Consider the following 25,029-nt stretch of genomic DNA (forward strand, 5'->3'; position numbering starts at 1 on the left):
CACAATCAAATCCCCCCCCCCATGGTCCACTCTCCACAATCAAATCCCCCCCCCATGGTCCACTCTCCACAATCAAATCCCCCCCCCCATGGTCCACTCTCCACAATCAAATCCCCCCCCCCATGGTCCACTCTCCACAATCAAATCCCTCCCCCCATGGTCCACTCTCCACAATCAAATCCCCCCCCATGGTCCACTCTCCACAATCAAATCCCCCCCCATGGTCCACTCTCCACAATCAAATCCCCCCCCCCCATGGTCCACTCTCCACAATCAAATCCCCCCCCCCATGGTCCACTCTCCACAATCAAATCCCCCCCCCATGGTCCACTCTCCACAATCAAATCCCCCCCCCCCCCATGGTCCACTCTCCACAATCAAATCGCCCCCCCATGGTCCACTCTCCACAATCAAATCCCCCCCCCATGGTCCACTCTCCACAATCAAATCCCACCCCCCCCATGGTCCACTCTCCACAATCAAATCCCCCCCCCCATGGTCCACTCTCCACAATCAAATCAAATCCCCCCCCCATGGTCCACTCTCCACAATCAAATCCCCCCCCCATGGTCCACTCTCCACAATCAAATCCCCCCCCCATGGTCCACCCCCAATCAATCCCCCCCATGGTCCACTCTCCACAATCAAATCCCCCCCCCCATGGTCCACTCTCCACAATCAAATCCCTCCCCCCATAGTCCACTCTCCACAATCAAATCCCCCCCCCATGGTCCACTCTCCACAATCAAATCCCCCCCCCCCATGGTCCACTCTCCACAATCAAATCCCCCCCCCATGGTCCACTCTCCACAATCAAATCCCCCCCCCCCATGGTCCACTCTCCACAATCAAATCCCTCCCCCCCCCCATGGTCCACTCTCCACAATCAAATCCCCCCCCCATGGTCCACTCTCCACAATCAAATCCCTCCCCCCCCCATGGTCCACTCTCCACAATCAAATCCCTCCCCCCCCCCATGGTCCACTCTCCACAATCAAATCCCCCCCCCATGGTCCACTCTCCACAATCAAATCCCTCCCCCCCATGGTCCACTCTCCACAATCAAATCCCCCCCCCATGGTCCACTCTCCACAATCAAATCCCCCCCCCCCCATGGTCCACTCTCCACAATCAAATCCCTCCCCCCCCATGGTCCACTCTCCACAATCAAATCCCCCCCCCATGGTCCACTCTCCACAATCAAATCCCCCCCCCATGGTCCACTCTCCACAATCAAATCCCCCCCCCCATGGTCCACTCTCCACAATCAAATCCCCCCCCCCATGGTCCACTCTCCACAATCAAATCCCCCCCCCATGGTCCACTCTCCACAATCAAATCCCCCCCCCATGGTCCACTCTCCACAATCAAATCCCCCCCCCCATGGTCCACTCTCCACAATCAAATCCCCCCCCCCATGGTCCACTCTCCACAATCAAATCCCCCCCCCATGGTCCACTCTCCACAATCAAATCCCCCCCCCATGGTCCACCTCCACATGGTCCACTCTCCACAATCAAATCCCTCCCCCCATGGTCCACTCTCCACAATCAAATCCCCCCCATGGTCCACTCTCCACAATCAAATCACCCCCCCCATGGACCACTCTCCACAATCAAATCCCCCCCCCCTGGTCCACTCTCCACAATCAAATCCCCCCCCCCCCATGGTCCACTCTCCACAATCAAATCCCCCCCCATGGTCCACTCTCCACAATCAAATCCCCCCCCCCATGGTCCACTCTCCACAATCAAATCCCCCCCCATGGTCCACTCTCCACAATCAAATCCCTCCCCCCCCATGGTCCACTCTCCACAATCAAATCCCCCCCCCATGGTCCACTCTCCACAATCAAATCCCCCCCCCATGGTCCACTCTCCACAATCAAATCCCCCCCCCCACTCGGTCCACTCTCCACAATCAAATCCCCCCCCCATGGTCCACTCTCCACAATCAAATCCCCCCCCATGGTCCACTCTCCACAATCAAATCCCCCCCCCATGGTCCACTCTCCACAATCAAATCCCCCCCCATGGTCCACTCTCCACAATCAAATCCCCCCCCCAAATGGTCCACTCTCCACAATCAAATCCCCCCCATGGTCCACTCTCCACAATCAAATCCCCCCCCCCATGGTCCACTCTCCACAATCAAATCCCCCCCCCATGGTCCACTCTCCACAATCAAATCCCCCCCCATGGTCCACTCTCCACAATCAAATCCCTCCCCCCATGGTCCACTCTCCACAATAAAATCCCCCCCCCCCATGGTCCACTCTCCACAATCAAATCCCCCCCCCATGGTCCACTCTCCACAATCAAATCCCCCCCCCCCCATGGTCCACTCTCCACAATCAAATCCCCCCCCCCATGGTCCACTCTCCACAATCAAATCCCCCCCCCCCATGGTCCACTCTCCACAATCAAATCCCCCCCCCATGGTCCACTCTCCACAATCAAATCCCCCCCCCCATGGTCCACTCTCCACAATCAAATCCCCCCCCCCCATGGTCCACTCTCCACAATCAAATCCCTCCCCCCATGGTCCACTCTCCACAATCAAATCCCTCCCCCATGGTCCACTCTCCACAATCAAATCCCTCCCCCCCCCATGGTCCACTCTCCACAATCAAATCCCCCCCCCCATGGTCCACTCTCCACAATCAAATCCCTCCCCCCCCCATGGTCCACTCTCCACAATCAAATCCCCCCCCCCATGGTCCACTCTCCACAATCAAATCCCCCCCCATGGTCCACTCTCCACAATCAAATCCCTCCCTCCCCACAATCCATGGTCCACTCTCCACAATCAAATCCCCCCCCCATGGTCCACTCTCCACAATCAAATCCCCCCCCCATGGTCCACTCTCCACAATCAAATCCCCCCCCATGGTCCCCCCACATGGTCCACTCTCCACAATCAAATCCCCCCCCCATGGTCCACTCTCCACAATCAAATCCCCCCCCCCATGGTCCACTCTCCACAATCAAATCCCCCCCCCCATGGTCCACTCTCCACAATCAAATCCCCCCCCCCCATGGTCCACTCTCCACAATCAAATCCCCCCCCCCCATGGTCCACTCTCCACAATCAAATCCCCCCCCCATGGTCCACTCTCCACAATCAAATCCCCCCCCCATGGTCCACTCTCCACAATCAAATCCCCCCCCCCATGGTCCACTCTCCACAATCAAATCCCCCCCCCCCATGGTCCACTCTCCACTATCAAATCCCTCCCCCCCATGGTCCACTCTCCACAATCAAATCCCTCCCCCCCCCATGGTCCACTCTCCACAATCAAATCCCCCCCCCATGGTCCACTCTCCACAATCAAATCCCTCCCCCCCCCATCTCCACAATCAAATCCATGGTCCACTCTCCACAATCAAATCCCCCCCCCATGGTCCACTCTCCACAATCAAATCCCCCCCCCATGGTCCACTCTCCACAATCAAATCCCCCCCCCCATGGTCCACTCTCCACAATCAAATCCCCCCCCCCATGGTCCACTCTCCACAATCAAATCCCCCCCCCCATGGTCCACTCTCCACAATCAAATCCCCCCCCATCCACTCTCCACAATCAAATCCCCCCCCATGGTCCACTCTCCACAATCAAATCCCCCCCCCCCCATGGTCCACTCTCCACAATCAAATCCCCCCCCCCATGGTCCACTCTCCACAATCAAATCCCCCCCCCATGGTCCACTCTCCACAATCAAATCCCCCCCCCCATGGTCCACTCTCCACAATCAAATCCCCCCCCCCATGGTCCACTCTCCACAATCAAATCCCTCCCCCCTGGTCCACTCTCCACAATCAAATCCCCCCCCATGGTCCACTCTCCACAATCAAATCCCCCCCCCCATGGTCCACTCTCCACAATCAAATCCCCCCCCATGGTCCACTCTCCAATCAAATCCAACTCCCACCCCCCCATGGTCCACTCTCCACAATCAAATCCCCCCCCCCATGGTCCACTCTCCACAATCAAATCCCCCCCCCCCATGGTCCACTCTCCACAATCAAATCCCCCACTCTCCACAATCAAATCCCCCCCCATGGTCCACTCTCCACAATCAAATCCCCCCCCCATGGTCCACTCTCCACAATCAAATCCACTCCCCAATCAAATCCCCCCCCATGGTCCACTCTCCACAATCAAATCCCCCCCCCATGGTCCACTCTCCACAATCAAATCCCCCCCCCATGGTCCACTCTCCACAATCAAATCCCCCCCCCATGGTCCACTCTCCACAATCAAATCCCTCCCCCCCCCCATGGTCCACTCTCCACAATCAAATCCCCCCCCCCCCCATGGTCCACTCTCCACAATCAAATCCCCCCCCCATGGTCCACTCTCCACAATCAAATCCCCCCCCCATGGTCCACTCTCCACAATCAAATCCCTCCCCCCCCATGGTCCACTCTCCACAATCAAATCCCCCCCCCATGGTCCACTCTCCACAATCAAATCCCTCCCCCCCCCATGGTCCACTCTCCACAATCAAATCCCTCCCCCCCATGGTCCACTCTCCACAATCAAATCCCCCCCCCCCCATGGTCCACTCTCCACAATCAAATCCCTCCCCCCCCATGGTCCACTCTCCACAATCAAATCCCCCCCCCATGGTCCACTCTCCACAATCAAATCCCCCCCCCCATGGTCCACTCTCCACAATCAAATCCCCCCCCCATGGTCCACTCTCCACAATCAAATCCCTCCCCCCATGGTACACTCTCCACAATCAAATCCCCCCCCCATGGTCCACTCTCCACAATCAAATCCCCCCCCCACTCTCCACAATCAAATCCCCCCCCATGGTCCACTCTCCACAATCAAATCCCCCCCCCCCCACTCTCCACAATCAAATCCCCCCCCCATGGTCCACTCTCCACAATCAAATCCCTCCCCCCCCCATGGTCCAGTCTCCACAATCAAATCCCTCCCCCCCCCATGGTCCACTCTCCACAATCAAATCCCCCCCCCCCATGGTCCACTCTCCACAATCAAATCCCTCCCCCCCATGGTCCACTCTCCACAATCAAATCCCTCCCCCCCCCATGGTCCACTCTCCACAATCAAATCCCCCCCCCCATGGTCCACTCTCCACAATCAAATCCCCCCCCCATGGTCCACTCTCCACAATCAAATCCCTCCCCCCCCATGGTCCACTCTCCACAATCAAATCCCCCCCCACCCCCCATGGTCCACTCTCCACAATCAAATCCCCCCCCCATGGTCCACTCTCCACAATCAAATCCCCCCCCCATGGTCCACTCTCCACAATCAAATCCCCCCCCCATGGTCCACTCTCCACAATCAAATCCCTCCCCCCCCCCCTGGTCCACTCTCCACAATCAAATCCCCCCCCATGGTCCACTCTCCACAATCAAATCCCCCCCCATGGTCCACTCTCCACAATCAAATCCCTCCCCCCCCCATGGTCCACTCTCCACAATCAAATCCCTCCCCCCCCATGGTCCACTCTCCACAATCAAATCCCTCCCCCCCCCATGGTCCACTCTCCACAATCAAATCCCCCCCCCATGGTCCACTCTCCACAATCAAATCCCCCCCCCCGGTCCACTCTCCACAATCAAATCCCCCCCCATGGTCCACTCTCCACAATCAAATCCCCCCCCCCATGGTCCACTCTCCACAATCAAATCCCCCCCCCATGGTCCACTCTCCACAATCAAATCCCCCCCCCCATGGTCCACTCTCCACAATCAAATCCCTCCCCCCACAATGGTCCACTCTCCACAATCAAATCCCACCCCCCCCATGGTCCACTCTCCACAATCAAATCCCCCCCCCCCATGGTCCACTCTCCACAATCAAATCCCTCCCCCCCCCATGGTCCACTCTCCACAATCAAATCCCTCCCACACCCCATGGTCCACTCTCCACAATCAAATCCCCCCCCTATGGTCCACTCTCCACAATCAAATCGCCCCCCCCATAGTCCACTCTCGACAATCAAATCCCTCCCCCCCCCATGGTCCACTCTCCACAATCAAATCCCTCCCCCCCCATGGTCCACTCTCCACAATCAAATCCCCCCCCATCCCTCTCCACAATCCCCCCCCATGGTCCACTCTCCACAATCAAATCCCCCCCCCATGGTCCACTCTCCACAATCAAATCCCCCCCCCCATCCCCCCCATGTCCACTCTCCACAATCAAATCCCCCCCCCATGGTCCACTCTCCACAATCAAATCCCCCCCCCCCCATGGTCCACTCTCCACAATCAAATCCCTCCCCCCATGGTCCACTCTCCACAATCAAATCCCCCCCCATGGTCCACTCTCCACAATCAAATCCCCCCCAGGTCCCACCCCACAATCAAATCCCCCCCCATGGTCCACTCTCCACAATCAAATCCCCCCCCATGGTCCACTCTCCACAATCAAATCCCTCCCCCCCCCATGGTCCACTCTCCACAATCAAATCCCTCCCACCCCCCATGGTCCACTCTCCACAATCAAATCCCTCCCCCCCCCATGGTCCACTCTCCACAATCAAATCCCCCCCCCCCCCATGGTCCACTCTCCACAATCAAATCCCCCCCCCCCCATGGTCCACTCTCCACAATCAAATCCCCCCCCATGGTCCACTCTCCACATAATCCAGTCCACTCTCCATCTCCCCCCATGGTCCACTCTCCACAATCAAATCCCTCCCCCCCCATGGGTCCACTCTCCACAATCAAATCCCCCCCCCCCATGGTCCACTCTCCACAATCAAATCCCCCCCCCCATGGTCCACTCTCCACAATCAAATCCCCCCCCCATGGTCCACTCTCCACAATCAAATCCCCCCCATGGTCCACTCTCCACAATCAAATCCTCCCTCCCCCCATGGTCCACTCTCCACAATCAAATCCCCCCCCCTGGTCCACTCTCCACAATCAAATCCCCCCCCATGGTCCACTCTCCACAATCAAATCCCCCCCCCCATGGTCCACTCTCCACAATCAAATCCCTCCCCCCCCATGGTCCACTCTCCACAATCAAATCCCTCCCCCCCCCATGGTCCACTCTCCACAATCAAATCCCCCCCATGGTCCACTCTCCACAATCAAATCCCTCCCCCCCCATGGTCCACTCTCCACAATCAAATCCCTCCCCCCACCCCATGGTCCACTCTCCACAATCAAATCCCCCCCCCATGGTCCACTCTCCACAATCAAATCCCTCCCCCCCCCATGGTCCACTCTCCACAATCAAATCCCTCCCCCCCCCCCCCCATGGTCCACTCTCCACAATCAAATCCCTCTCCCCCCCCCATGGTCCACTCTCCACAATCAAATCCCTCCCCCCATGGTCCACTCTCCACAATCAAATCCCTCCCCCCCATGGTCCACTCTCCACAATCAAATCCCTCCCCCCCCATGGTCCACTCTCCACAATCAAATCCCTCCCCCCCCCCCATGGTCCACTCTCCACAATCAAATCCCTCCCCCCCCCCATGGTCCACTCTCCACAATCAAATCCCTCCCCCCCCATGGTCCACTCTCCACAATCAAATCCCTCCCCCCCCCCATGGTCCACTCTCCACAATCAAATCCCTTCTTCCCCCCCCCCATGGTCCACTCTCCACAATCAAATCCCTCCCCCCCCCCATGGTCCACTCTCCTCAATCAAATACCCCCCCCCATGGTCCACTCTCCACAATCAAATCCCTCCCCCCCCCATGGTCCATTCTCCACAATCAAATCCCTCCCCCCCCATGGTCCACTCTCCACAATCAAATCCCTCCCCCCCCCCATGGTCCATTCTCCACAATCAAATCCCTCCCCCCCCATGGTCCACTCTCCACAATCAAATCCCTTCTTCCCCCCCCCGGGGTCCACTCTCCACAATCAAATCCCCCCCCCCCCATGGTCCACTCTCCACAATCAAATCCCTTCTTCCCCCCCCCCCATGGATGGTCCACCACAATCAAATCCCTTCTTCCCCCCCCCCCATGGATGGTCCAGAAGGTTTTTCCCCAGGGCTGAAATGGCTAACATGAGAGGGCTCAGCTTTAAGGTGCTTGGAAGTAGGCAGAAGGGGAATGTCAGAGGTAAGTTTTCCACAGAGAGAGTGGTGGATGTGTGGAATGTACCGCCAACGAAGGTGGTAGAGGCATTTATGATAGGGTCTTTTAAGAGGCTGTTGGATAGGTACATGGAGTTTAGAAAATAGAGGGCTACGTGCTGGGGAAATTCTAGGCAGTTTCCAGAGTAGGTTACATGGTCGGCCCAACATTGTGGCCGAAGGGCCTGTGATGTGCTGTAGATTTCTATGTTTCTATCCCTTCACATTTCCGTCCTTATTGCTTGTACATATTGAGTGAGACGCGACAATGGTGTCGTGAGATGGATGTAAGAAATAAAAATTCTAAGGTAGTCTAATCGTACACCCCTCTGCATTCATGTATCACATGCTTACATTTCTTCCTTTCTCCTACCTTCTTATTTAGGCTTCTTCCCCCTTCCTTTCCAGTTCCGATGAAGGGTCTCAGCCTAAAACGTTTATTTCCCTTCACCGCCTGCTGCATTCCTCCAGTAATTTTTGTGTATCCACTTTAAACCATGTTCTAACGAAGCAAAAGAGAGTCATCCGTGGGTTCTGCACTTGCTCTTACCTGTAGCAGTAGTTGGGTGCTGACCAGACAGTTAGAACAGTTTCATTGAAATGCCACTTGTAGCCCTCCATCACCAGCTGGTGGGCACGGCAGATCAGGTCTATGCTGTTGGCAGCGCTGAAGTGGGCAACAACGTCACTGCCAAAGAGATAGCCAGCTCCGCGGGGGCTGATGCCCCAGCCAGTTGTATCTGAAAACAAAAATCCAGTGTCAGCCATTTTACACTAAAGTTCAGTGACTATGGTTTTTCCAGTGAGACAATGACCATCAGTGCATTACTTTGTGATGTCTGGATGTCGCTGGGTTTAGAGGAGGCTCGTGGGGACATGAACACGGCTCATCAGGAAACCATTACGTTTAGAGGGGTTAAAACACACCAAGTCTGGAGGGCCCAGATGCTAAGAAAAGCTCTGAGTAAACCAAGTGATCCTAATGACAAGCCAGGGAACAGGAAATAAACTGTGGAAGAGAGGAATTTTATACTCAATGCATTCACCAGATTGGGGCAGGGAAATCAAATTTCTGCCCTTTGTGCAGATGGGAACAAAAACAAAGGGTGAAAAAGTAGCCACTTGCTGTTTCCTGTATCACTAATGTTGGTTGAACAGAGTGGGAGCAAATCCATTATAAATAACGACTGAACTACCTACCCACGCCCACCAAAATTCCTTCTATCCCAGCTAGTTTGAACAAAGTTACCGATGACACACCCAAGCGAAATTCAATGCTGAAACAAGAACTGGAAATAGGAGAAGGCTGCAACAGTGGCCAAGGATGAAGCAGAGAAAACCATATTTTTATATTTGATACTTAACTGTCTGAAGATTGCAGATCACCATTGACAACAATGAACTGCATTGTGGAAAGATCCGTACAGTACAAAAGGTGGCGCCAGAAGCATATCGACACTTGCAGCCGATGTGACATTTCGCAGTATATTTCAATGCACATGTGGCAATTAAAGCTCATCTTCAGGTTGACGATGGAGCAGTAGCTGGGTTTACTCAATATTAGATGCATGGTGAATAGTGCCACAATGCAGTACAAAATCTTCAATGGAGACTGTGTACAGCCTCATTTAAAAACAAGATTACTGACATCACTCCAGAAAGTTTAATGTCTGAAAAGGAATGCAAGTAATTTTCTAGGTCCATTTAGACATGAGAGTTAGAACACATTCTGGAGAAATGCAAAATTAATTAACTTTGGAAGAAAACTATGGACAGTATGCACTTAATGGGAAGATGGAATATAATCTAATGGACGCAATTGTGTTTCAGGAGACAGTCACACCCAAGTTAACTAGTTCCAATTCAGTCTGTGGTTGGACAAGATGGTGCAACAATGAGTGAGTGAGGCAGATCGGGGGAACCAAGATGTACTGTTGGGAGGGGCTCATCCCTTGAGCTTATTCAACAGGTCTCAGAGTCTTGCTCCCAGTGTGGTTGTGAGTGGGGGCTGTAGGAAGGGTGAGCAACTGAACGGTGGCACCATGTTTCGGTGGCGGGGGGGGGGTAGATAAAAGAAATGTAGTTGTAATTGGGGATAATACAGTTAGAGAAATAGACAATACCCTCACAAGGATTGGGAGTCCTGAAGCTGCAGAGGAATTAGGAATCGAGTGGTGGGAACGATCCAGTTGATGTGGTCTGTGCAGGTACCAATGACAGAGCAAGAACAAGGAAAGAGGTCCTGCTAAGGGAATTTGAGCAACTAGGGACTAAATTAAAACAGAACCAAATGGATAATAATCTCTGGATTATTACATGAACCACATACAAATTGGCACAGGGTTAATAAGATCAAGAAACTAAATGCATGGCTCAAAGATTGGTGTGTGAGAAGTTTGAATTTGTAGGACATTGACACCAGTATTAGAGAAAGAAGGAACTGTTCAATGGCAATGGGCTCCAATCTGAATCATGCTGGGATCAGAATAATTGCATAATTAGGACTTTAAATAGTAAGGGAGTGAGTTCAACAGCTTGGAAATGTATGGATAAAGGAAAGGAGAGGTTATGCAAGTCCCCAGAAGAGCAAGACAAAGTTTAGAAAAGGACAAGAATTTAACATCAGGCAGCTTCAAAATTGAGAAAGTGGTGAATACAGGAATGAATGGTTATATTTGAATATAGAGTATTCAAAATAAGATAGACACGTTTATCGTGTAGCTAGAAATTGGCAGGTACGATGTTGTGAACATCACAGAACAGTGGTTGAGAGAAGATTACAGCTGGAAACTAAACATCCTATCGAAAAGACGGGAGGTTGGCAGAGGGGGTGAGGTGGCTTTGTTGGTAAAAAAAAAGTGAAATTATATCCTTCCAGAGGATTAGAAGAATGTGACATATGTACGATCAAAAGGTGTAGAATTCTTGTGGATAGGTTGGGAAATCAGATTAGTGATGGATTTCTAGAATGCCTACAAGGTAGCTTTATTGGGAAATCAGATTAGTGATGGATTTCTAGAATGCCTACAAGGTAGCTTTATTGAGCAGCTTCTGATAGAGCCCACTAGAGAAAGGGCAATTGATTAGGAAGCTTAAGGTAAATGAATCCTTAGGATTTCACCAGTCAGCTTCCCAGCTCTTCACTTCATCCCTCCTCCCCTCCAGTTACACCCACCATCTTGTGTTTCTCCCTCCCTCCCCCCACCTTCTTTCTGACTTCATCTTTTTTTCTCCAGTCTTGGCCCAAACATTGCCCGTACTCTTCTCCATATATACTGCCTGGCCTGCTGAGTGCCTTTTGTGTGTGTTGCTTGGATTTCCAGCATCTGCTGATTTTCTCTTGTTTGAAATAAAGTAGTAAACTAGTCAATAGCATAAAAAAAATACCAAAAGTTTTGCCAGATACGTAAAGAACAAGAGATGTGAGAGTGGATATCAGACCATGCTAGAATAACAATGGAGAGGTAGCAATGGGAGACAAAGAACTGGCAAAGTATTTTACATCAGTCTTCATTGTGGAGGACCCCAGCAGTACACCACAAATTTGAGAGCATCAGGGGGTAGAAGTGATTGTAGACAATCTTACTAAGGAGAAGGTGCTTGGAAAACTGAAAGGTCTACAACCCAGGGTTCTGAAAGAGGTAGCTGAAGAAGTAGCGGAGGCATTAGTAGTGATCTTTCAATCTTTCTATATTCTGGAATGGTTCCAAAGGAATAGAAAGACACAAATGTCACTCCACTCCAGAAGGGAGGGATGCAAAAGGCAGGAAATTATAACATATAACAATTACAGCATGGAAACAGGCCATCTCGGCCCTTCTAGTCCATGCCGAATTCTTACTCTCACCTAGTCCCACCGACCTGCTCTCAGCCCATAACCCTCCATTCCTTTCCTGTCCATATATCTATCCAATTTAACTTTAAATGACAACATCGAACCTGCCTCAACCACTTCTGCTGGAAGCTCGTTCCACACAGCTACCACTCTCTGAGTAAAGAAGTTCCCTCTCATGTTACTCCTAAACTTTTGCCCTTTAACTGGTCAACTCATGCCCTCTTGTATGAAACCCAGGTAATGTTCTAGTAAATCTCCTCTGTGCTCTCAATTTTATTGACATCTTTCCTATAATTCGATGACCAGAACTGTACACAATACTCCAAATTTGGCCTCATCAATGCCTTATACAATTTCAACATTACATCCCAACTCCTATACTCAATGCTCTGATTAATAAAGGCCAGCATACCAAAAGCTTTCTTCACCACCCTATCCACATGAGATTCCACCTTCAGGGAACTATGCACCATTATTCCTAGATCCCTCTGTTCTACAGCATTCTTCAATGCCCTGCCATTTACCATGCATGTCCTATTTTGATTAGTCCTACCAAAATGTAGCACCTCACATTTTTCAGCATTAAACTCCATCTGCCATCTTTCAACCCACTCTTCTAATTGGCCTAAATCTCTCTGCGAGCTTTGAAAACCTACTTCATTATCTACAACGCCACCTATCTTAGTATCATCTGCATACTTACTAATCCAATTTACCACCCCATCATCCAGATCATTAATATATATGACAAACAACAATGGACCCAGTACAGATCCCTGAGGCACACCGCTACACACCGTCCTCCAATCTGACACATAGTTATCCACCACTACTCTCTGGCGTCTCCCATCTAGCCACTGCTGAATCCATTTTACTACTTCCATATTAATGCCTAACGATTGAACCTTCCTAACTAACTTTTCATGTGGAACCTTGTCAAAGGCCTTACTGAAGTCCATATAGACAACATCCACCGCTTTACCCTCGTCAACCTTCCTAGTAACCTCATCAAAAAATTCAATAAGATTTATCAAACATGACCTTCCATGCACAAATCCATGTTGACTGTTCCTAATCAGACCCTGTCTATCCAGATAATTATATATACCATCTCTAAAAATACTTTTCATCAATTTACCCACCACTGACGTCAAACTCACAGGCTGATAATTGCTAGGTTTACTCTTAGAACCCTTTTTAAACAATGGAACCACATGAGCAATACGCCAATCCTCTGGCACCATCCCCGTTTCTAATGACATTTGAAATATTTCTGTCAGAGCCCCTGCTATTTCCACACTAACTTCCCACAAGGTCCTAGGAAATACCTTGTCCGGACCCGGAGACTTATCCACTTTTATATTCCTTAAAAGCACCAGTACTTTCTCTTCTTTAATCATCATACTTTCCATAACTACCTTCTTGTTTCCTTTACCTTACACAATTCAATATCCTTCTCCTTAGTGAATAACGAAGAAAAGAAATTGTTCAAGATCTCCATCTCTGTTGGCTCCGCACATAGCCGTCCACTCTGATTCTCTAAGGGACCAATTGTATCCCTCACTATCCTTTTGCTATTAACATAACTGTAGAAACCCTTTGGATTTATTTTCACCTTACTTGCCAAAGCAGCCTCGTATCTTCTTTTAGCTTTTCTAATTTCTTTCTTAAGATTCTTTTTACATTCTTTATATTCCTTGAGCACCTCATTTACTCCAAGCTGCCGATATTTATTGTAGACCCCTCTCTTTTTCCAAACCAAGTTTCCAATATCCCTTGAAAACCATGGCTCTCTCAAACTTTTAACCTTTCCTTTCAATCTAACAGGAACATAAAGATCCTGTACCCTCAAAATTTCACCTTTAAATGACCTCCATTTCTCTATTACATCCTTCCTATAAAACAAATTGTCCCAATCCACTCCTTCTAAATCCTTTCGCATCTCCTCAAAGTTAACCTTTCTCCAATCAAAAATCTCAACCCTGGGTCCAGTCCTATCCTTCTCCATAATTATATTGAAACTAATGGTATTGCAATCACTGGACCCAAAGTGCTCCCCAACGCATACCTCCGTCACCTGCCCTATCTTATTCTCTAACAGGAGATCCAACACTGCCCCTTCTCTAGTTGGTACCTCTATGTATTGCTCCAAAAAACTATCTTGCACACATTTGACAAACTCCAAACCATCCAGCCCTTTTACAGAATGGGCTTCCCAGTCAATGTGTGGAAAATTAAAATCTCCCACAATCACAACCTTGTGCTTACCACAAATATCTGCTATCTCCTTACAGATTTGCTCCTCCAATTCTCGCTCCCCATTAGGTGGTCTATAATACACCCCTATAAGCGTCACTACACCTTTCCCATTCCTCAATTCCACCCAAATAGCCTCCCTAGACAAGCCCTCTAATCTATCCTGCCAGAGCACCGCTGTTATATTTTCTCTGACAAGCAATGTTACACCTCCATCTCTTGCCCCTCCTATTCTATCACACCTGAAGCAACACCCCTCCTGCAACCACGTTTCACGAATAGCTACAACATCATATTTCCAGATATCAATCCATGCTCTAAGCTCATCCACCTTTCTTACAATGCTCCCAGCATTAAAACAGAAGCATTTAAGAAACTCTCCACCTCTTACTCTGTTTTTCCCTAATGGAGCACGCAAACAACTTTGTCATCTTTTTCTTCCTTCTCCTCTACATCTTTGGTCTGAGCGTTCCCAATCTCTGTCCCCTGCCTATCCTCCCTCACACACTGTCTACTAGCTTTCACTATTTGTGAACTAACCTCCTCTCTCCTAGTCTCTTCCATTTGATTCCCAGCCCCCAACCATTTTAGTTTAAAGTCTCCCCAGTAGCCTTCGCAAATCTCCCCACCAGAATATTGGTTCCTTTGGATTCAAGGGTAACCCATCCTTTTTGTACAGGTCACACCTGCGCCAAAAGAGGTCCCAATGACCCAAAAACTTGAATCCCTGACCCCTGCTCCAATCCCTCAGCCACGCATTTATCCTCCACCTCATTGCATTCCTACTCTCACTGTCGCGTGGCACAGGCAGTAATCGCGAGATTACTATCTTTGCGGTCCTTTTTCTCAACTCCCTTGCTAACTCCCTATATTCTCCTTTCAGAACCTCTCCCCTTTTCCTACCCATGTCATTGGTACCTATATGTACCACGACCTCTGGCTCCTCTCCCTCCCACTTCAGGATATCTTGGACGCGATCAGAAACTTCCCTGACCCTGACACCAGGGAGGCAAACTACCATGCAGGTCTCCTGACTGTGTCCACAGAATCACCTATCTGACCCCCTAACTATCGAGTCCCTTATTACTACTGCCCTCCTCTTCCTTTCCCTACCCTTCTGAGCTGCAGGGCCGGACTCTGTGCCGGAGGCTCGGCCATTGTTGCTTCCCCCAGGTAAACTGTCCCCCCCCAACACTACTCAAACAGGAGTACTTATTGTCAGGGGGCACAGCCACTGGCCTACTCTCTAGTACCTGACCCTTCCCCTTCCTAACCGTGACCCACGTCTGCCTCCCGTGGCCCCGGTGTGACCACCTGCCTGTAACTCCTCTCTATCAACTCCTCACTCTCCCTGACCAGACGAAGGTCATCGAGCTGCAGCTCCGGTTCCCTAACGCGGTCCCTTAGGAGTTGCAGCTCGGCGCACCTGGCGCAGATGTGGACGTCCAGGAGGCTAGGAGACTCCAGGGCCTCCCACATCCGATACCGAGAACAAGCTGCCCTCACACTCATACTGCCCCTCTCCTCAAATAACAGGAGAAAATGAAAACCAAACCTTCTTCGCCTTGCCCGTTTCCGCCCAAGCCCATAAGCCAAAGCCCTTAAGCCCTCACTCTGCTCCTGGCTCACTCCGCCGCCCGCAAAATGACGCTACCCGCTGTATACGGCTGTGTATTCCGCCCCTCTTAACTCCGATGAGAAAAAAAATGAAAAATTCAAACTGGCTTCCGCCGCACTCCCGCTCCAATTCTCAGACTTCCTTCTCCGAATTAAACTTGAATCAGGATTTCTGACCTTTTAAATCTTCTGCGTTTCATTGCCTGAAGCCATGTGCCTGCACAGTCCCGCCTCTCAGAACTCAGATGGAACAAAAAAAACAAAAATTCAAAATTCTACATTAATTCTACATAAGCCAGTTAGTCTGACATCGATGATTGAAAGATGTTAGAGTCCATTATTAAGAATGAGGATTTGGGGTACTTGCAGGTATGTGGTAAAATAGGCCAGAGTCAGCATGGCTTCCTTAAGAGAAAGTCTTGCTTCAAGCCTGTTGGAACTTTATGAGGAAATAACTAGCAGGATAGACAAAGGAGAGTCAGTGGAAATTGTCTACTTGGATTTTCAGAAGGCCTTTAACAAGGTGTCACATGAGACTGCTAAACAAGATAGGAAAGATACCAGCACGGACAGAACATTGGCTAACTGGTAGGAGACAACGAGTGGGAATAAAGGGAACCGTTTCTGGTTGGTTGCCAGTGACTACACCTACTTAATTGCACACCCGTGTGTCTGCAGTACGTGAGCAATGCATGCTCAGACTAGAAAGGGAATTTCACAAGTTAAGCAGACTTGTCTATGGGCACATTTAGGCCTAGCAGCAGTACGTTAGTGTGATGAAAAGACAGAATACAATTCTACTCAAGCTGGTGGGATTGCTTGTGCACACAAAAGTGTTTGTGAGGACATAAAGCTTTCAGGTCAGTCTGATCTTGCACCTTACTGTTCACCTGTACTGCATTTTCCCCATAGCTTACATTTTACTCTGCATTGTTATTGCAACCCTGCCAGTAAGATGGTGCAGCAGCTTCTACAGGACCAAAGGTGTTATTGTCTTTTATAAAATGTACGTACTTTTTGTTTAATAATCTCAAGACCCTGCTGGACATAACAAGCGAGCAGCTCGTTGGAGGAACTGAAGGAACCAGATTGGTGTGGCTTGTGTTGCTGCCTGCACCAGAAGAGTCTGTGCACAAAGGTGGTGTGCACGTTGCTGTAGAATGCTGATTCACTGGTGGAGAGCAGGGGAGCTGTGTGGCCTCTGTCAAGGCCTGAAGTTGCAGTGTTGCCCGTTTATAGCCACCCAGCAGCGAGGCAATGGAGTTGTACACTCCACCGGAGTACCAGGGGCAGTGTGGCACAGCGTCCAAGCTGGGGTCTGTCCGGAGTACCAGGGCAGTGTGGCATAGCGTCCAAACCGGGGTCAATCCGGAGCACCAGGGGCAGTGTGGCACAGCGTCCAAGCTGGGGTCTGTCCTTTGTACCGGGGCAGTGTGGCACAGTGTCCAAACTGGGGTCTGTCCGGATTACCAGGGGCAGTGTGGCACAGCATCCAAGCTGGAGTCTGTCCTTTGTACCGGGGCAGTGTGGCACAGTGTCCAAACTGGGGTCTGTCCTTTGTACCGGGGCAGTGTGGCACAGTGTCCAAACTGGGGTCTGTCCGGATTACCAGGGGCAGTGTGGCACAGCGTCCAAGCTGGAGTCTGTCCTTTGTACCGGGGCAGTGTGGCACAGCGTCCAAGCTGGAGTCTGTCCTTTGTACCGGGGCAGTGTGGCACAGCGTCCAAGCTGGAGTCTGTCCTTTGTACCGGGGCAGTGTGGCACAGCGTCCAAGCTGGGGTCTGTCCGGATTACCAGGGGCAGTGTGGCACAGCGTCCAAGCTGGGGTCTGTCCGGATTACCAGGGGCAGTGTGGCACAGCGTCCAAGCTGGGGTCTGTCCGGATTACCAGGGGCAGTGTGGCACAATGTCCAAACTGGAGTCTGTCCTTTGTACCGGGGCAGTGTGGCACAGTGTCCAAACTGGGGTCTGTCCGGATTACCAGGGGCAGTGTGGCACAGCGTCCAAGCTGGGGTCTGTCCGGATTACCAGGGGCAGTGTGGCACAGCGTCCAAGCTGGAGTCTGTCCTTTGTACCGGGGCAGTGTGGCACAGCGTCCAAACTGGGGTCTGTCCGGATTACCAGGGGCAGTGTGGCACAGCGTCCAAGCTGGAGTCTGTCCTTTGTACCGGGGCAGTGTGGCACAGTGTCCAAACTGGGGTCTGTCCGGATTACCAGGGGCAGTGTGGCACAGCGTCCAAACTGGGGTCTGTCCTTTGTACCGGGGCAGTGTGGCACAGTGTCCAAACTGGGGTCAGTCCGGATTACCAGGGGCAGTGTGGCACAATATCCAAACTGGAGTCTGTCCTTTGTACCGGGGCAGTGTGGCACAGTGTCCAAACTGGGGTCTGTCCGGATTACCAGGGGCAGTGTGGCACAGTGTCCAAACTGGGGTCTGTCCGGATTACCAGGGGCAGTGTGGCACTGTGTCCAAACTGGGGTCTGTCCTTTGTACCGGGGCAGTGTGGCACAGCGTCCAAACTGGGGTGTGTCCGGATTACCAGGGGCAGTGTGGCACAGCGTCCAAACTGGGGTCTGTCCGGATTACCAGGGGCAGTGTGGCACAGCGTCCAAACTGGGGTCTGTCCTTTGTACCGGGGCAGTGTGGCACAGTGTCCAAACTGGGGTCTGTCCGGATTACCAGGGGCAGTGTGGCACAATATCCAAACTGGAGTCTGTCCTTTGTACCGGGGCAGTGTGGCACAGTGTCCAAACTGGGGTCTGTCCGGATTACCAGGGGCAGTGTGGCACAATATCCAAACTGGAGTCTGTCCTTTGTACCGGGGCAGTGTGGCACAGTGTCCAAACTGGGGTCTGTCCGGAGTACCAGGGGCAGTGTGGCACAGCGTCCAAGCTGGGGTCTGTCCGGATTACCAGGGGCAGTGTGGCACAGCGTCCAAGCTGGGGTCTGTGCTTCTCCACTCCATGCTTGCTCAGCAGAAGAGAAGCAAATTGTGTTGACTGCAACATTCATGGACTCGGTCTTGAACTGTATTTTACTGATATTTTGTACGTGCTTACTACCTTATATGTGGCTTGTGCTGCGATTTGCACCTGGCCCTGGAGAAACACTGTTTCATTTGGCTCTATTTATGGGTAGTCATGTATGACTGAATGACAATTGAACTCGAATTTTATTTGGTTCTACCTCATTACACTGTGTAATGATCTAACTCTGTATGAACAGTACACAAGGTAAGCTTTTCACTATCTTAGCACGTCACAATAATAAAACTATTCCACACATCAAAGCACGATCACTCCTAAAGCCATGGGGCTATCATGGAGAATCAGTCTGGATATTACCCAGTGCATCTGCCAAACAAAAATTCCTAATGACTCTACCACCGACAGAACTGATGGCATTAGAGACTAAAAATCAGCATGGGTACTTTAAGAGCAGCTCCTACCATGAGAGGATTTGAATTCCTTGTGGCTGCTTGCCAACTAACCTTCAATTTGCTCTCAAAGTAATATTACTCAATAATTTTGAGCAATCCCAAGACTCACCTTCTGGGTCAGACCACAGCAAGTCACACATTGGACCATCGTGGGGCACCTCCTGTTTCCGGTCGATTGTCCTAATCTGGTCCAGGGTCTGGATGGAAGGAGACAGGCCTCCGTGCACACAGAAGATCTATAGGAGGGTATGCAGAAGGTGTTTGTTTGAAAAAGAAAAGGAATTTTCAGAATGCTGAATAACAAACTTTTTCTACATGTTTTCGAGTTCAGAACTTATGGAAGAGTCACTATGACACAGACTACCACTTCCCTCAACTTGGCAGCAGAGTGATTTTGCTCAGTGGGGATAGGAGCAGGTAAAATGCGATTTACTGGAAAAATCTAGAGCACAATGAATCAGGAGATTTCACTGTGTGCAAACTCGCAAAGGAGGGCACCAGTGTGAGCAAAGGAAGAATGGGGGCGGTGGGGGCAGAGGGTAGATGGAGACCCCACAAGTACAAAGGTGGGGGGGCAGAAGGTAGAGGGAGACCCCACAAGTACAAAGGTCAGCAGGGCCAAGACTTTCCTCCACAAATGAAGCAAACACGATCAGCCAGATGTAACATCAGTCTAGGCACAAAGCAAGTGAAGAACAGTATACTGGATAGACCAGAAAGTCAAAGACCAAATCAGCTGAAATCAGAGGCATGTGGGAGCGGCTCACCAAAACAAAGGACATTGGAGAGGTGATGAAAGTAGTGTTTGTTGTATCTTAGGAAGTATATACTTGCCTTAAAAGGCAATGCAATGGTTTATCAGATTAATTTTCATTCAGAAAATAAACAAGATCTTCAGACACCACATCCATGCCGGCCGTCAAGTATGATACAGTTATGTTAACCCCATTTCTCTGCACCTGGTTTGCAGCCTACTATACTTTGGTGATTAAGTATCTGTACAGATATATTTATTGTTTTTTATTATGTTCTTGATGCTTACTGTGTTTTCTCTTCCATATATCAGAGATATTTAATCAGGAACACTGCATACACAGTCCTTAGCATTGTCAAGGATCCTCTCATCCATCCCACAATCTTTGACTCCCTACCATCAGACAGGAGGTAGCGTAGCAAATGACAATAAACAATATTGAATACTTAAAAGTGGTGAGAGTACCGACCTCACCACTTTCTCAGTGTTCTAGATTACAAAATTCTGGGTGAAGCAAACATTCCTCAGATCTCCAAACCTTGTACATGCCCTCTGGTTTTAGGAGGTACTTCTGTTTTGGGGAAAAGCTCACCATCCAAACAAAGTCACTCAATTTTGATAACCTCTCGATTCCAGTCTTGGCTTCCTCCACTCAAAGGAAGAAACAAATCCAGTCAGAAGCAATTCCTCTTCACAACAGCATAACTCGGGTAACATCCTGATGAATTCACTTTGCCCCCCTCCAGTGCAATCATGTTCTTTGTATAATGTAGTGACCAGAATTGAGCACAAGGTGACCTAACCAATCTTTGTAAAGCAATGTATCATAAACAGTATACTATTATAATTGCGTCCTGGCGACAGACCAGCTCACCTATGGCTTCAATACTATCTACCTCTGCTGCCACTTGGAAGGCTCTCTGGAATGGCCCATTTGTCAATGCCATCTAGAACCTCGACTCTCATGGTTCATGTCCTACCCTTATGAGACCTCCCAATATGCATCACCTCACAATTATCAGGATTAAATTTCATCGGCCATTCCTCCATCAAATATTGTTCTGTAATCTGGGATTACTCTCTTCATTATTAATATACCAAACTTACTTTGACATTCATATGCAGAACATCATGGACATGACAAAACATATGGTGGGGTATGAAAGTTATGGCACAAGGTTCAAGTTTATCTATCACAAGGACATATATTGAAACGCAACATTTGCATTGAAGATGTGCCGGGGGCAGCTCGCGAGTACCGCCACACATTCTGGTATCAAAGGTTGAATACAGGGAATAAGCCCTCAGTGGTTATGATTGAGAAGCAATGGTTAGAAGACATAGCTGATAACTTGAATCTCCGGCTATTTCAGGATGTTATAGTTGAGAAAAGCTTCCCAGCAATTTAAGGGGCCAGACATTTGAAAGCCAGAGGAATTGCAAGTATTCTTGTAAATTTTGAAATTCCCTCCTCGAGAAGGCTGTGGATGTTTAATCATTCAGCAAAGGAGGAACATGAAGATCTGGGAAACAGACAAGAAAATGAGGCAAAGGTCTAGGATTAGCCATAATATAAAACATTTTTATATTATAAATGGTCATGATCTCTTCTGGCTCCTGTTTCTTATACAGCATTTTAGTAGCAACAGTGATAGAATACAGATGGAAGCAGCTTCGTTGCAGTTAAATCAAGAAGAATTTCATGAGCCAGTTCCCCAGCAATCTCCTCTCATCTCTCTCAAACTAGATCCCATCTTAATGATTTTCAACAGACCCATTACCACCACCCCCTCGATTTCACATGCCCCTGATTAATAAACATAGCCCACTCTGATCTCACTGTCCTCCATGGCCTCCTTCCTGGTAAACACTGATGCAAAGTAATCATTTACTAACTCTCTCATATCCTTTTACTCCAAATTTAAATTCCATCCATTTCCCTTGAGTGCCATACTTCTCCTCATTTTCCAGGGATGTCTAAAATGTTTTGATTTTCCATAATCCTACACACCAAGGACATTTTTTGATTCCCTTTGGCTCTCCCTATTCCCTGTTAGTTCTTTCTCACCTCATAATCCTCTAGGACCCTGCCTGATTTCAGTTTCATAAAGCTACTAATGTTTCATTTTTCTTTTTGATGAATTTACATCAGCAAATGTTCAGGGGATATTTATGTGGAGTTCTGTATAGGTATGTTTCAATGAGACAGGGAAGTTTATGGTTGGGTACAGGAACCGTGGCGCACAAAGACTGTAATAAATCTAGTCAAGAAGAAAAGCTTACAAAAGGTTCAGAGAGCTAGGTAATGTTAGAGATTTAGAAGATTATAAGGCTAATAAGGAGCTTAAGAAGGAAATTAGGAGAGCCAGATGAGGCCATGCGAAGGCCTTGGTGGACAGGATTAAGGAAAACCGCAAGGCATTCTACAGGTAAGTGAAGAGCAAGAGGATAAGACGTGAAAGAATAGGACCTATCAAGTGTGACAATGGGAAAGTGTGTATGGAACTGGAGGAAATAGCAGAGGTATTTAATGAATACTTTACTTCAGTATTCACTATGAAAAAGGATCTTGTCGATTGTAGTGATGACTTGCAGAAGACTGACAAGCTTGAGCATATAGATATTAAGAAAGAGGATGTGCTGGAGCTCTTGGAAAGCATCAAGTTGGATAAGTTGTCAGGACCGGAAGGGATGTACCCCAGGCTACTGTGGGAGGTGAAGGAAGAGATTGCTGAGCCTCTGGCAATGATCTTTGCATCATCAATGGGGACGGGAGAAGTTCCGGGGGATTGCAGGGTTGCAAATGTTGTTCCTTTATTCAAGAAAGGGAGTAGAGATAGCCCAGGAAATTATAGACCAGTGAGTCTTACCTCAGTGGTTGGTAAGTTGATGGAGAAGATCCTGCGAGGCAGGATTGATGAACATTTGGAGAGGCATAATATGATTAGGAATAGTCAGCATGGCTTTGTCAAGGGCAGGTCATGCCTTATGAGCCTGATTGAATTTTTTGAGCATGTGACTAAACACATTGATGAAGGAAGAGCAGTAGATGTGGTGTATATGGATTTCAGCAAGGCATTTGATAAGGTTCCCCATGGTAGGCTTACTGAGGCATGGGATCCAAGGGGACATTGCTTTGTGGATCCAGAATTGGCTCGCTCACAGAAGGCAAAGAGCGGTTATAGACGGGTCATATTCTGCATGGAGGTTGAACACCAGTGGGGTACCTCAGGGATCTGTTCTGTGACCCTTACTCTTCGTGATCTTTATAAATGACCTGGATGAGGAAGTGGGGGGATGGGTTAGTAAGTTTGCTGATGACACAAAGGTTGGAGGTGCTGTGGATAGTGTGGAGGGCTGTCAGAGGTTACAGTGGGACATTGATAGGATGCAAAACTAGGCTGAGAAGTGGCAAATGGAGTTCAACCCAGATAAGTGTGAAGTGACACACATCAAAGTTGCTGGTGAACGCAGCAGGCCAGACAGCATCTCTAGAAAGAGGTACAGTCGACGCTTCAGGCCGAGCCCCTTCGTCAGGACCAGCAACTTTGATGTGTGTTGCTTGAATTTCCAGCATCTGCAGAATTCCTCGTGTTTAAGTGTGAAGTGGTTCATTTTGGTAGGTCAAATATGATGGCAGAATATAGTATTAATGGTAAGATTCTTGGCAGTGTGGAGGATCAGAGGGATCTTGGTGTCCGAGTCCGTAGGACACTCAAAGCAGCTGTGCAGGTTGACTCTATGATTAAGAAGGCATATGGTGTATTGGCCTTCATCAATCGTGGAATTGAATTTAGGAGCCGAGAGGTAATGTTGCAGCTATATAGGACCCTGGTCAGACCCCACTTGGAGTACTGTGCTCAGTTCTGGTCGCCTCATTACAGGAAGGATGTGGAAGCCATAGAAAGGGTGCAGAGGAGATTTACAAGTATGTTGCCCAGATTGGAGAGTATGTCTTATGAGAACAGGTTGAGTGAACTCAGCCTTTTCTCCTTGGAGCGACGGAGGATGAGAGGTGACCTGATGGAGGTGTATAAGATGAGAGGCATTGATCGTGTGGATAGTCAGAGGCTTTTTCCAGGGCTGAGATGGTTGCCACAAGAGGACACAGGTTTAAGGTGCTGGGGAGTAGGTACAGAGGAGATGTCAGGGGTAATTTTTTTTTACTCAGAGAGTGGTGAGTGCGTGGAATGGGCTGCCGGTAATGGGGGTGGAGGCAGATACGATAGGGTCTTTTAAGAGACATTTAGATAGGTACATGGAGCTTAGTAAAATAGAGGGCTATAGGTAAGCCTAGTAATTTCAAAGGTAGGGACATGTTCGGCACAACTTTGTGGGCCAAAGGGCCTGTATTGTGCTATAGGTTTTCTATGTTAAGAGTTCCTAGAATCATCGAATGTTGGCCTCTACAGCTGTAACCTCTCAACATCACTGTGTCCAAGCCAATCTGTAGTACAACCATTTGATCCTTCTCTGTTGGATTCTACGCATCTGCAGTCAACACATTCCCACCACATGCTGCATAAAATGTTTAATCACTGCCCTAATTACCCATCATTTTATACACTTTCACAAGACTCCAACAACCCAAAGGTGTACTGGGCAGGTTAACTGGTCATAGAAAATTGTCCTGTGCTTAGGCTAGGGTTAATCAGGTTTATGGGGTTGCTGGGGCGAAAGGCCAGAAGGACCTACTCTGCTTTTTATCAATAAATAAAATTTACAAAGATATTCCCTATCTATCCTTTTAACTGTAGTCCCTGATTTTTGTACAACTGTCAATGCCTGTGAGGTGACTGGAGCAGAACAGAATGCTCAGACTGAGGGTGAACTTCGGTGATGCTCCTGCCTCAGTCTGACTATTGTATTCTGTCGTGACTCCTCTGACAGAAGCCTGACCGCTGAGTTTCTCCAGCATTTTGTGTGTTTATCTGCCTTATACTCTTGTTCAATAAAACTCCAATCACCAGCTATCAGACCATTTCAATATCCTAATAGTTTGGCATTTTTCTCACCAATTAACAATCGCCACCAGAGCGATG

General features: G+C 49.3%; 1 protein-coding gene across 1 annotated transcript in view; it reads right to left on the reverse strand.

Annotated features, from left to right (window-relative positions):
- The window catches only part of LOC134336979 (serine/threonine-protein phosphatase 4 catalytic subunit-like), a 98,897-nt gene that overhangs the window by 20,553 nt on the left and 53,315 nt on the right, over positions 1 to 25,029 (reverse strand). The window contains exons 7-8 of the mRNA XM_063031724.1: positions 19,343 to 19,469; positions 8,636 to 8,825 (exon numbers count right to left, since the gene is read on the reverse strand). Of these exons, the coding sequence (XP_062887794.1) occupies positions 8,636 to 8,825; positions 19,343 to 19,469 (317 nt within the window). The remainder of the gene's footprint in view (positions 1 to 8,635; positions 8,826 to 19,342; positions 19,470 to 25,029) is intronic.

The sequence above is a fragment of the Mobula hypostoma genome, chromosome 23, assembly GCF_963921235.1.
Source record: "Mobula hypostoma chromosome 23, sMobHyp1.1, whole genome shotgun sequence".
Lineage (NCBI taxonomy): Eukaryota > Metazoa > Chordata > Chondrichthyes > Myliobatiformes > Myliobatidae > Mobula > Mobula hypostoma.